This window comes from Geotrypetes seraphini, chromosome 10 (genome assembly GCF_902459505.1).
Source record: "Geotrypetes seraphini chromosome 10, aGeoSer1.1, whole genome shotgun sequence".
NCBI lineage: Eukaryota > Metazoa > Chordata > Amphibia > Gymnophiona > Dermophiidae > Geotrypetes > Geotrypetes seraphini.
In genome coordinates this window covers 55137708-55150411 of record NC_047093.1, presented here as the reverse complement: position 1 = coordinate 55150411, position 12704 = coordinate 55137708, and the positions used below count along the sequence as shown (strand labels likewise).

The 12704-nt window shown below is 44.6% G+C and overlaps 1 protein-coding gene across 4 annotated transcripts in view; it reads left to right on the top strand.

Annotated features, from left to right (window-relative positions):
* The window catches only part of SETX (senataxin), a 156776-nt gene that overhangs the window by 34176 nt on the left and 109896 nt on the right, over window positions 1–12704 (top strand). For all 4 annotated transcript variants that reach the window (XM_033960295.1, XM_033960296.1, XM_033960293.1 and 1 more), the window contains 2 exons: window positions 6387–6606; window positions 7012–7131. In XM_033960295.1, the coding sequence (XP_033816186.1) occupies window positions 6387–6606; window positions 7012–7131 (340 nt within the window). The remainder of the gene's footprint in view (window positions 1–6386; window positions 6607–7011; window positions 7132–12704) is intronic.

Below are 12704 nucleotides of genomic sequence, written 5' to 3'. Positions count from 1 at the left end.
ACTACCCTTCATTAGCTCCCTATCCATTTTCACATACATTCAAACGCCTCTTAATGACCTACAAATGTATTCATTCTGCAGTTCCTCAGTATTTCTCCTCTTTCATTTATCCCTATATTCCACCCAGGAAACTCCACTAATTGGGTATGTTTCTTTTATTTGTACTCTTCTCCTCTACAGCCAGCTCCATACTCTGTCCCTTCTAAACGAAACTAAACCTTAAGTTTATATACTGCATCCTCTCCATAATTATAGAGCTCGGCATGGTTTACAAGAGCTTAATATAGGAAGGAATAGAATACTTTGCGGCATTGTATGCCTGGAACAAACTGCCTGACTCGGTATATCAAGCTCCGTCCCTGGCAGTATTCAAATCCAGACTCGAAGCCCACTTCTTTGAAGCTGCTTTCAATTACAAATTCCAACCCACCTACTAAGCACCCATAGCTGTATTATCATTCCCTCTGAATTTCCCCCACTGTGTATAGATGCACCTTTTTGTCAAATTTGTCGTCTTAACTAGATTGTAAGCTGATCTGAGCGGGGAATCTCCTATATTTTGGTTTACAGTGCTGCGTAAACATTGTAGTGCTATAGAAATTAGTAGTAGTAGTTGTAGAATTCCTCCTTTCATATTGCCTTTTCCCATTCTCTATTCTTCCAGCCCCCCAAACTGCACCTACTTCCCTAAACTAGCCCTTTGACTGACCCACCAATCCCAAACTGCCTCTCCAACCCAAAAAGTCTCTTCTACAACTGTCTCAACCCCAACTACCGTATTTTTCACCCCTTAAGACGCACCCTAGATTTAGAGGAGGAAAAAAATTTTCCTTGCCAGGCTCTGCACCCAACCCCATACTCCTTGCCAGGCTCTGTACCCTGTCCCCCCTCTGGTAGTCTAGTGGTAGCCCGGGACAGGGCAGGCAGGCCTAGTGGCAGGTCCAGTGCTGTATCAACATCGCTCCTAGCTGGAAGCTTTTCAAAACCTGGACAAAGTACCGATTTTGAAAAGCCATCCGGATGTCTTTTTAGTAACTTCTGTCCATCTCACATTTCTTCTTTCTCCATGTCCACCATCTTCCTCCTGCAGTCTTTATCTGTCCTGTGTAACAAACATCTCCCTTCTATATCCTGTTCCTTTTCTTCCTCCTATTTCTACATCTGTCCTTTCATATTCAGCATTCTCCTTCTGTGTGTGTGTGTGTCTTGTCCTGTCCTGCATTTCATCCTCTTTCTCCCTGTCCCTCCCTCTCCCTCTGTGATCAGCATTGCCCCTTTGTTTCTATTCCTTCTTCCAAGCCCACTTAGTAGATAAAGACAGGGAGGGAGAACAAGAGGGCGCACTCTAAAATTGAAAGGGGATAGATTCTGTACGAACGTAAGGAAGTTCATAGTAATATAGTAGATGACGGCAGATAAAGACCCGGATGGTCCATCCAGTCTGCCCAACCTGATTCAATTTAAATTTTTTTTTTTTTTTTTAATTTTTCTTCTTAGTTATTTCTGGGCAAGAATCCAAAGCTTTACCCTGTACTGTGCTTGGGTTCTAACTGCCGAAATCTCTGTTAAGACTTACTCCAGCCCATCTACACCCTCCCAGCCATTGAAGCCCTCCCCTGCCCATCCTCCACCAAACGGCCATACACAGACACAGACCGTACAAGTCTGCCCAGTAACTGGCCTAGTTCAATCTTTAATATTATTTTCTGATTCTAAATCTTCTGTGTTCATCCCACGCTTCTTTGAACTCAGTCACAGTTTTACTCTCCACCACCTCTCTCGGGAGCGCATTCCAGGCATCCACCACCCTCTCCGTAAAGTAGAATTTCCTAACATTGCCCCTGAATCTACCACCCCTCAACCTCAAATTATGTCCTCTGGTTTTACCATTTTCCTTTCTCTGGAAAAGATTTTGTTCTACGTTAATACCCTTTAAGTATTTGAACGTCTGAATCATATCTCCCCTGTCTCTCCTTTCCTCTAGAGTATACATATTCAGGGCTTCCAGTCTCTCCTCATACGTCTTCTGGCGCAAGCCTCCTATCATTTTCGTCGCCCTCCTCTGGACCGCCTCAAGTCTTCTTACGTCTTTCGCCAGATACGGTCTCCAAAACTGAACACAATACTCCAAGTGGGGCCTCACCAATGACCTGTACAGGGGCATCAACACCTTCTTCCTTCTACTGACTACGCCTCTCTTTATACAGCCCAGAATCCTTCTGGCAGCAGCCACTGCCTTGTCACACTGTTTTTTCGCCTTTAGATCTTCGGACACTATCACCCCAAGGTCCCTCTCCCCGTCCGTGCATATCAGCTTCTCTCCTCCCAGCATATACGGTTCCTTCCTATTATTAATCTCCAAATGCATTACTCTGCATTTCTTTGCATTGAATTTTAGTTGCCAGGCATTAGACCATTCCTCTAACTTTTGCAGATCCTTTTTCATATTTTCCACTCCCTCTTCGGTGTTTACTCTGTTACAAATCTTGGTATCATCTGCAAAAAGGCACACTTTTCCTTCTAACCCTTCAGCAATGTCACTCACATACATATTGAACAGGATTGGCCCCAGCACCGAACCCTGAGGGACTCCACTAGTCACCTTTCCTTCCTTCGAGCGACTTCCATTAACCACCACCCTCTGGCGTCTGTCCGACAGCCAGTTTCTGACCCAGTTCACCACTTTGGGTCCTAACTTCAGCCCTTCAAGTTTGTTTAACAGCCTCCTATGAGGAACTGTATCAAAGGCTTTCCTGAAATCCAAGTAAATTACATCTAGCATATGTCCTCGATCCAGCTCTCTGGTCACCCAATCAAAAAATTCAATCAGGTTCGTTTGGCACGATTTACCTTTTGTAAAGCCATGTTGCCTCAGATCCTGTAACCCATTAGATTCAAGGAAATACACTATCCTTTCTTTCAGCAACACTTCCATTATTTTTCCAACAACTGAAGTGAGGCTCACCGGCCTGTAGTTTCCTGCTTCATCCCTGTGACCACTTTTATGAATAGGGACCACATCCGCTCTCCTCCAATCCCCAGGAATCACTCCCGTCTCCAGAGATTTGTTGCTCATAAACTGAAGGTGGACAAAGCGATGGGACCAGACGGGATCCATCCCAGGATACTAAGGGAGCTCAGAGAGGTTCTGGCGAGTCCTATTAAAGACTTGTTCAACAAATCTCTGGAGACGGGAGTGATTCCTGGGGATTGGAGGAGAGCGGATGTGGTCCCTATTCATAAAAGTGGTCACAGGGATGAAGCAGGAAACTACAGGCCGGTGAGCCTCACTTCAGTTGTTCAGTTCTTCTTCACCCAGAGAGTGGTAGAAAACTGGAACGCTCTCCTGGAGTCTGTCGTAAGGGAAAACACCCTCCAGGGAATCAAGACAAAGTTGGACAAGTTCCTGCTCAACTGGAAAGTATGCAGGTGATGCTGGGCTCATTTAGAGCACTCATCTTTGACCTAGGAGCCGCCGCTTGAGTGGACTGCTGGACATGATGGACCACTGGTCTGACCCAGCAGCGGCAATTCTTATGTTCTTATGTTCACCATCTCTTATGTCTCCCTGTCCCTCCCCCCTGGGATTAGTATATTGCACTGCTGCTTCGCATCCCTCAACTCGACTCTCTCCCGGGTCTTCAGCGTCTTTCCCCTTCTATCCAGCATGGAAGGAAGGAGGGGACTCGGGGAAGCCGCAGTCCAGCAGCCCCTGCGCTGTTCCGCAGCATGCCAACCGCCCTCTTCGTCCAGCTGTCCCCCTCTCTGAGCAGCACGCGCTAGGCAAAATCCCGGGGCGGCCGCACGCTACTTCCGCCTGGGTCTCACTTGATCACTGCCGTCGCTCGCCAATGCCTTAGAGCCAGTGTTGTCTCCCAAGAGCATCAGGGTCAGTCATGCGTGCGCAGGGAGGCAGCAGAAGAGGACTGGATGGTGGGGGCCATTGGGAAGAGAAAGGCCTGGGCGAAGAGCTGGGACTTGTGGCAGATGTCTGAGGCTAAGGAGCTTGAAGTGGAAACAGCTCCGCTGGCGGGCGGGCTGTTTGTGCTGGCTGTAATTTCCAATATAAAACGAATTGTAACTTTTCCCCCCTTTCCCCCTTCAATCATGTCTGTTTTTAATCTGATTGCAAAAATGTTAGTTGATTTATTTAATCTGTATGTTGTTTAATATATCCAATTGTATGTGAGACCACAAACTGGTGGATTTTTAAATTGTTCATCGCTTAGAAATTTGTATAAGCGATTCATCAAATGATAATAAAACTTGAAACTTGAACTTGATGGGGGGTAGGCCTCCTACACGCTCAGCACTGTGGGAGTGTGGAAGGCTGCCGGTTGAAGCGCTGGCTTACAAAAAGGTACCGGGGGGAAGGGGCCATATTCACTCCATAAGACACACCTTTATTTCCACCCACTTTTTTTGGGGGAAAAAGGGCATCTTAGGGAGCGAAAAATACGGTACTCCCTGTAAACTACCCCCATAACTAACTCACTACTGCACAAAATGCCCCCAGCACAAAAACTATCCCCTACAACTTACCTACTACTCTTCAAATTGTTTCCAGTACTGAAAAACGACCCCCCATCATAAGTGCCCCAATACATGTATACATGTATACAGAGAGGTTGAAGAGAATTCAAAGTTGCATTTGTTTAGAGTTTTTAAGTATCACTTAATGTACTGAAAATTCTCCTCACATTAGAGTCAAGAAGTTCTCAGCAAGAGTCACAAACAGGACTAGTTTTCAGGATAGCCATAATGACTAGAAAGAGATAACTAGCTTACTCCTCTTGCAGTAGTAGCTCAAGGCAAGTTACATTACGGTACAGGAAGGCTTACAATATAAATTTGTACCTAAAGCAGTGGACTTCCTAAGGAAGTCCCTGATTGGCTCAGACTCCTTAGGCCCCTTCCCGTGCATTACATGATGCACCGGGGACGGGACCTAGGGCCCAGTGTCGTCGTTGAGGGTGGAGGAGCAGGAGATGTTTTCGATCGCTTTTGGGGAATCAGCCAGCAAATCAGCCAACAGCGATCCAGTCGGTAATACTGACGTTTGTGCATTTAGGCCTTAATTGGGTATGAATGCTGAGATAATAGCCACTTTTGCGAGTAATTACACTCATGCTATTTTATAAGGTAGCTTAGCACATAACTGCAAGGGAGGAGCGAATATATTGGTGGAGTGTGGAAGGGGCATGGACGTACCTCCGACTTGCTCACACAGCTTATAAACTACCATTAGTTATGCACGTTGCATGATGCATTTAGGTGCACCCATTTATGCCTTCAATTGACCTAGCATAAGCGGTCGTGTTAAGCTAGTATTCTATAACAGAATTTTGGTGCACAGATGCCATGTTAGAATTGGCGCTCAGCATGCCTAATTCCAAGTTTCCAAGTTTATTATAAGATTTGATTAATCGCCTATTCCAGGTTTTAGGCGATGTACATCATCAATTACAGAGTTAGGGTAAAAATACATATTAGAACAATTGGAGGTACCAAGTTATAGAATTGCCCCTATAACTTTGTACTTTAAATACTGCTTGAAATTTAATACTTGGCCAGTAATACTACGCTACTATACCCTAGTTAAGACAATTAGGTTGTGTTCTTCTCGTTCTTTTAATTTTAATGAATTCTTTAATATTGAGCCCATTAACTCATTTATAGCTAAAGAAACCAGCTTCTGTAAAGTTTTAGGTTTTAAGGGATTAATGTCTTTCAGGAAGGCTGATAATTGAACCCATAGGGGTCAGGGATTATAGATGCACTGACTACCATCAGGCCTAATTTGGGCACTGGCTTTGACCATCCAGATATTCAGTGTCCACTGCTCTGAGTGCCATTTGATATTCAAACCTGTGCCTGGTTAACTGTCCAGATAAAGTTAGGATGGTTTTTTTGATGTACTGACTTTATCTAGACACCTACATAAAATATCGCTAGCTAGGTAAGTCCTGGTTCTGAACTGACTGCTGTCACAGTGATCTTTGTTGATATGCAGCAGCACTATTTAAGTGCTGCTGAATATCAATGGAAGAGTTGGCCAATGGAATTTAGGTATCCACCCCATTTTGATGCAATAGTCATGTAACAACATTATATTCTAGAAGTTAACATAATAAAGATTTATCATTGAATTTAATCCACTTCATTTTCTGCTGTCTGGCTTGAGATGTTAATGGGCCCTCTATAAATACTCATATGTACCTCTTTTACTGTAACAATATTCTGTGTTTTACATTTTTATCACATTTTGAAGATGCCAACTCAACTCCATGGTCCTGAGCTTGGCTCAAAGGTAAGTGATGACATATTTCTTACTTTTATAAATTTTCTTGATGCACGAATGTTGTGTGTTTCATTTTCTGTGACAGATTCGGCGATGGGCAATTCTAACAGCAAGAACCTTGGGGAAGGTGGACCGAGATGATTACTACGACCTGCAGGAGGTTTTTACTTGCTTGTTTAAGGTCATTGAACTGGGACTGTTTGAAAATCCAGATATTTATAGCTTCTCCGAGATTGCAAAAGGGAAACTTGTTCTCCTGCCACCACATCTTTATGACACCAAGAACTACAAAAACTACTGGTTAGGTGAGAAAAGCTGCTAGCAGTGACTGTTAAGTGAGACAATAAGTTACTACATGTTCAGAGTTCTCGTATAGTGTTACGTGAGCTTTTAGAAGTTACAAGTTGTTCACATCTTCAGAGGTTTCAAGAATTATGAGCAAGTACAAAAAAATGTGTATGAAATTTCAAAAACTGGAAGCACAATTTATTTGTATGTATTTTATATATTTTAACAAAACTAGGACTTGCCAGATCGCTGCAGGGTAAGGGCAAGGTTCAAAAGGCATAGGCATTCTTCAGGACATCAAAATAACAGATTTGAGTCCGAACAATCTCTTATTTAGTGATGGTTGGTCTTCAGGTAATGTTTTTTTTTTTAACAGTAAAAAAATGTCCATTTTCCTGTTAGTATGTTTTTTTGTATTTCAGGTATTTGCATGCTACTCAGTGTTCTGGAGGAGCAGGCTATGGATTCATTGCTTCTGGGCCCAGACAAGCAGAATAATTTCATGCAGTCCATACTTAACACCATGGTGAAGAAAACTGACAGTAAGTCTGAACTCCTATGACCTATTAGTCGTGGTGCCCAAACCCCAAATGGTAATGTAATTTATTTCTTATATACCGCTAAACTCCGTTAGGATTCTAAGCGGTTTACAGAAAAATAGACAATAGGGTGCATTAAAATTATAAGTAAAATAAGTACTTAGAAATTCCCTTACTGTCCCGAAGGCTCACAATCTAACTAAAGTACCTGGAAAAATGACAATTAGTAGAGTAATGAAGAAATAAAATAGAGAATAGATGAGAAAAATAAGAAAATAAACATCCTAATAAGACTACAATGATCTAAAGGACTTTGAAAGGTTGAAAAAAGAGGGGAGATAAGAATAGATGCAGAGGGAGAACCGTTGAAGCAATAGAATTCTGGGGAAATTTAAATGAAATTTGAATGATAAAATAAAACAAAATAAGTGGTAAAACAATAAGTGAGATTAAAAAATATATCATAAACTAAAAAGAATTGAAAATAAAATCAAAACAGTCAAAACTGAAGTCCAGCTTGAACGGGCCCCCGAGCCAACCGTTGGTCAGATGGCCGGACTGCAGCCCTCCTCCGTTGGCTCTCCCCTGCTGGCATGGGGGAGGAGCGAAGACAGTGTCGGGTGCCCCGCTGGAATGGGCCCCCGAGCCGACCGTTGGACCGATGGCCGGACTGCAGCCCTTCCTCAGTGGGAGGAGATAAAACATGGTGCAGAGAAGGATTTTGTAATCTGAGGCAATTTATTGGAACTTTTTCTAGACTGTAAAGGCAGTTATTAGGGTAGTAGCTGGGTAAATTGCTCATTCTGACAATTTTGCTTAGTATTCGTGCACTCTTGTCACTTGTCACTCTTGTCTTGTCAGGGTTGAAACCACTGTTCAGCGCTTGCTGGATATTCAAGCTATAGAGCTAGGCAGATACTCTATATGCTTTATCATGCCAAAGAAAGGCTCCGAAGATTGGAGACCTGTTCTGGATCTTCAGCACATGAATGTGGCTCTCAAGGTTCTACGCTTTCGCTTGGAGACCTTTGTTCGGTCATTACAGCAGTGGCTGCGGGAGAATTTCTAAACTCTCTGGATCTCACGGAGGTGTACTTGCACATTCCTATTTTTCTGGCCTACCGTAGATTTTTGCAGTTTCATATTCTGGAGCAGCATTACCAATTCTCAGCTCTGCCTTTTAGCCCCAAAGTCACCTTTGACCTTCATCAAGGTGATGGTGGTCGTGGTGACTTACCTGTGGAAAATGGGTCTCGCAGTTCACCCTAACTTAACTTAGATGACTGGCTGATCAAAGCTCCGTCGTTGTTCAAGGGACAGCACACGGTGGAGCAGGTGCTTCAGGTGCTGGAGGACCTGGGCTGGATTGTGAACTTCAGAAAGAGCAGTCTGATACCCACACAGTCGCTGGAATGTCTGGGATTCCTTTTCGACACGGCTGCAGACCACGTCTATCTACCAGAAGCCCACAGGCAGAAACTGTGTGACCATATTTCTTCCCTTCTAGAGCAGCCAGCTCTTTCTGCATGGGACTATCTTCAAGTAATGGGGTCCATGGTGGCCACTTTGGATGTGGTCCTTCAGCATGATTTGCTCTCTCGCTGGGCTCCGCACAGGGTTGCCTTACAGGCCTGTCTTCCTTGGACTCTGGAAGCTCGGGCAAGCATGGACTGCAGGGGCATACCGCTGAGAATTGCCTCCTGGGTTGTTGTGATGATGGATGCCAGCCTTTGAGGCTGGGGAGCCCACTGCAATCATCCTTTTTGGGGGTGTTGGACGCCCTTTCAAAGGAAATTTTAAATCAACCATTTGGATCTCAGAGCCATTCGGCTAGCTCTGATGTGATTGCAGTAGACTCTGGAGGATTAAGCGGTTAGGGTCTTCTCCAACAACGCAACAGCAGTAGGTTATGCCAATTTCCAGGGAAGGACCAAAAGCACCTCTCTGCCTCAGGAAGCCCACCTTCTTTTTCTTTGGGCGGAACATCACCTAGCGCTGACAGCAGCACATATAGTGGGTCTCAGTGTTCAGGCAGATTCCTCAGCAGACAGACTTTGGATCTGTGCAAGTGGACACTGACCGCAGCAGCATTCCAAGCCATAGTTTGGTGCTGGGGTCGGCTACACTTCAACCTCATGGCAATGGCGAGAAACAACAAAGTGGATCATTTCTTCAGTCGAAGATCTGAGCCCAGAAGCAAGGGGCTTGACGCTCTGGTGCAGCCTTTGGTTTCAGGAGATTCTCTTGTTTGTCTTTCCAAAGGAAGAGAATATTCTTCCTATGTCAGCAGAAGAAGCTACTGCTGTTAAAAGTAAAATCATTACTTCAACAGTCTTTAAATCCAAGTACTTAATAAGTGACCTCCACGAGTTCACTGGTGTGACTTTCTTTAAAACATCATTGGCAAACATATATTTCTTAAATGGTTCCCCCTTAGCTAGTTCTGAAGTTTGTTTTAATTGGCATTACAGATGAATGATTCCTGGATACCCATATCATAACCAACTCCTCTTCTTCAGCACTTAAGGTTTGACCCTGGTACTGGATATTGACAATATTTGCAAGAAAATGAGCTGGAGACAATGGTTATCCCATTTGGATTTTTAATGCTTGTAATTTAATTCTGTCGTTGTGCAGTTCTGTTTTTAAGTGCTCACTTAGTTCCTTCCAAGTTTCAACAGCATCAGCTATTTTTCTGTATTTGTTTAAAGTTTCAGAAAATAATTTCAGGATTCTCAGCATACCTTCAACATTTCTCTTAAGCCCAATGTCGAGAATTCTGGCTTTGTTAGTGCCATCTATTTTCTCTTGATTTTGTTCACAAACTTGTTATCAGAATAGGCCAGTTTTGATATACTGCTCAAAACAGTCTACTACAGAGTTTCATCTAATATCTTGTAGGAGCATTAGCTTGGTTTCACCCATTCTTTTCAGAGCTCCTGCTGCAAAATGATTTTTCTTGTACAATCCCACTCTATTCCTGGACTAGTGGGTTATTTGCCCATACTTGCCTAGAGCTTATAGGAAGCTTCATTACACAGAGTCTTGAGCCCCTCCACTTACCTCAGGACCTTCCCCCAGGAATCCAGTTTCTTTCCTACAAGCCAGACTGTCTTCTCTGCTTGTGTTTATTTTCTTTAAATTCACTCTTTTGTTCACCCTTGTACTACAGAGTTTCCCTACGGGGACAGCTCTGGCTGTAGATCACAGACTTTGGGGAAAGTCTGTTTTCAGGGGTTTGGCTGCCTGGCAGTGCACCCTCTGGACAGCCTGCACTTTCAGATTGAGGTTCAGGGATTGTTCCCTTGGGAGCTGACTCATCCCACGTTCATCCGCTAGTGGGTTTGAACACAGGCTGTGTGGTTCCATGGAAGTGGGTCTGGGATCGGGGCTGACTGCACCCCTCTGCCAGGTCATGCAGTTAGTGTGTTCCAGTGGTGGAGGTCTCTGGATGCAGGACTCGGTTCAGTGGGGCATTCAGAAGACCAGCAGTCCAGTTTGCAAGGCTTGTTGAGGCAGAGGATCTCCAAGTAAGCTGATTCAGCTTCTTACAGCCTTCCAGCAAACAGCATAGCACAGTGAGTACAGAACTGACAGTCTGTCACAGAGATTTTGGGAAACCCTTAAAAATGTTTTTTGGCAATTTTGGAGTTAGCCCTAATCCCCCCCAACCCTATAATCCTAAAATTGCCACTTGTTGGGAGGGTTTCTGTGCTTTTCCTGAGCTATTTTATTTTGAAAATTGTATGGTGGCCATCTTTAATTGCTCTTAATTGGAATTTAAAGTGATTTATTTGCCTCTACAAGCTTTGTTTTTGCAAGAAAACCACTCAGATGGAGTTCACAAGGCACAGGATACTTCAGTTTCATGCCTTGTTTGCAGTGAATCACTGTCTAGCAGCTCTTCGGTGCAGGAAGGGGGCAAAATTTTGTTGACCCTAGTACGCTTGACATCTGAAGGGGGTCCTGCTACTGTTCCTACCCACGGGCATGGGAAAATGTCGATAGTGGGCCCGAGGAGTGTGCAGTTGCTGCCCTGGCGAAACGCAAATGTGATTTGGCGGCCAAATCTCAAAAGTCCTCCAAGAGTTCCAAGAAGGGTCCGCAGGAGGCGGCTTCTGCCCCAGATGATGGAGTTTCTCCCAGATTTTACCATGATGTATTGGGCAATTGTCCTTGCTGACTGGGGGGACCCATCCTTCCAAGGGCATGGGGATTCTTTCCTGCTTCCCCACTGTGGTCCTGGTTAGTATGCAGGCTGTATTTGATGTTGGCCTGGATGCCCTGACCATGCCTTTAATTACACAGGTGGGCATCATTACAACGGGAGATGTTGTGGCTTTTGTGGATCTCCAGGACCAAGATCCAGGTGGACCCCTGGAACTGGGGGAGGATCCTACGTTATGGAGATTTTTTTTAAGCCTGCGCATTCAGTGGGCTTGATCTCCGAGTCCCTCCAGGAGTTGAAGCTGGAGGTTGAACAGCTGCGGAATGTTCTCTAATGAGTGATCAGAAGCAGCAATTTGCTATCTTTCCTGATCATCCTAACATAATTAAGATACGGACATTTGGGAGGCGCCTGAGGGCCCCTTGAAATTCACTAGGGCCATGCCAAAGCTCTATCCAATGGCAGGTGATTTTAACCAGCACTTTGTGTCCCTGAAGGTAGATTCCTCAGTAGCATAGGTTACTAAATGGACTTCTCTCCCCAGGGTGGGGTGGTCCTGAAGGATGTTCAGGACTAGAGTGGATTTTATCCTCGAGCGTTTTTGATTCGGCCATCGGAATTAAGGCGGTGATACCCTCCTCCTTTGTGGCAGGGCTTGCCATTCTAAGCTATTCTATAAACCTGACACTTTTGTGATCTGGGACCTCAACTTCCTGGTATCGGGGTGGACTACATGGCAGATGCCCTGTATTATATGCTGAAGGATCTGGCAATGGTCCAGCGACTTGTCCTCGAAGACAATATTTAGCAGGTTGCCTTTCCAGGGGCAAAGGTCTGGATGATCTCATGGCTAGTGTGCAGGACTGGAGGCCCAAGACTTTGCCTGTCAACAGCCCTAAACCTCCAGGGTGCCCTACCTTATGTCCCTTTAGGCATTCCCGTCAGTACTTTGAGGCATCCTCTGGGCAGAGCTCTTCTCAGGCTGCCATATCGAGATTTGGAGGAACATAAGAAAATAAGAATAGCCTTACTGGGTCAGACCAATGGTCCATCAAGACCAGTAGCCTGTTCTCAAGGTGGCCAATCCGGCTCACTAATACCTGGCCAAAACCCAAAAAGTAGCAATATTCCATGCTACCAGTACAGGGCAAGCAGTGGCTTCTCCCATGTCTTTCTCAATAACAGACTATGGACTTTTCCTCCAGGAACTTGTCCAAACCTTTCTTAAAACCAGCTATGCTATCCGCTCTTACCACATCCTCTGGCAATGCGTTCCAGAGCTTAACTATTTTCTGAGTGAAAAAAAATTTCTTCCTGTTGGTTTTAAAAGTATTTCCTGTAATGGCCTCCCTCTGACCCTGGTGGACCGCATTTCTTTAATTCACATGGTGATTTTTCCGCATTGGCT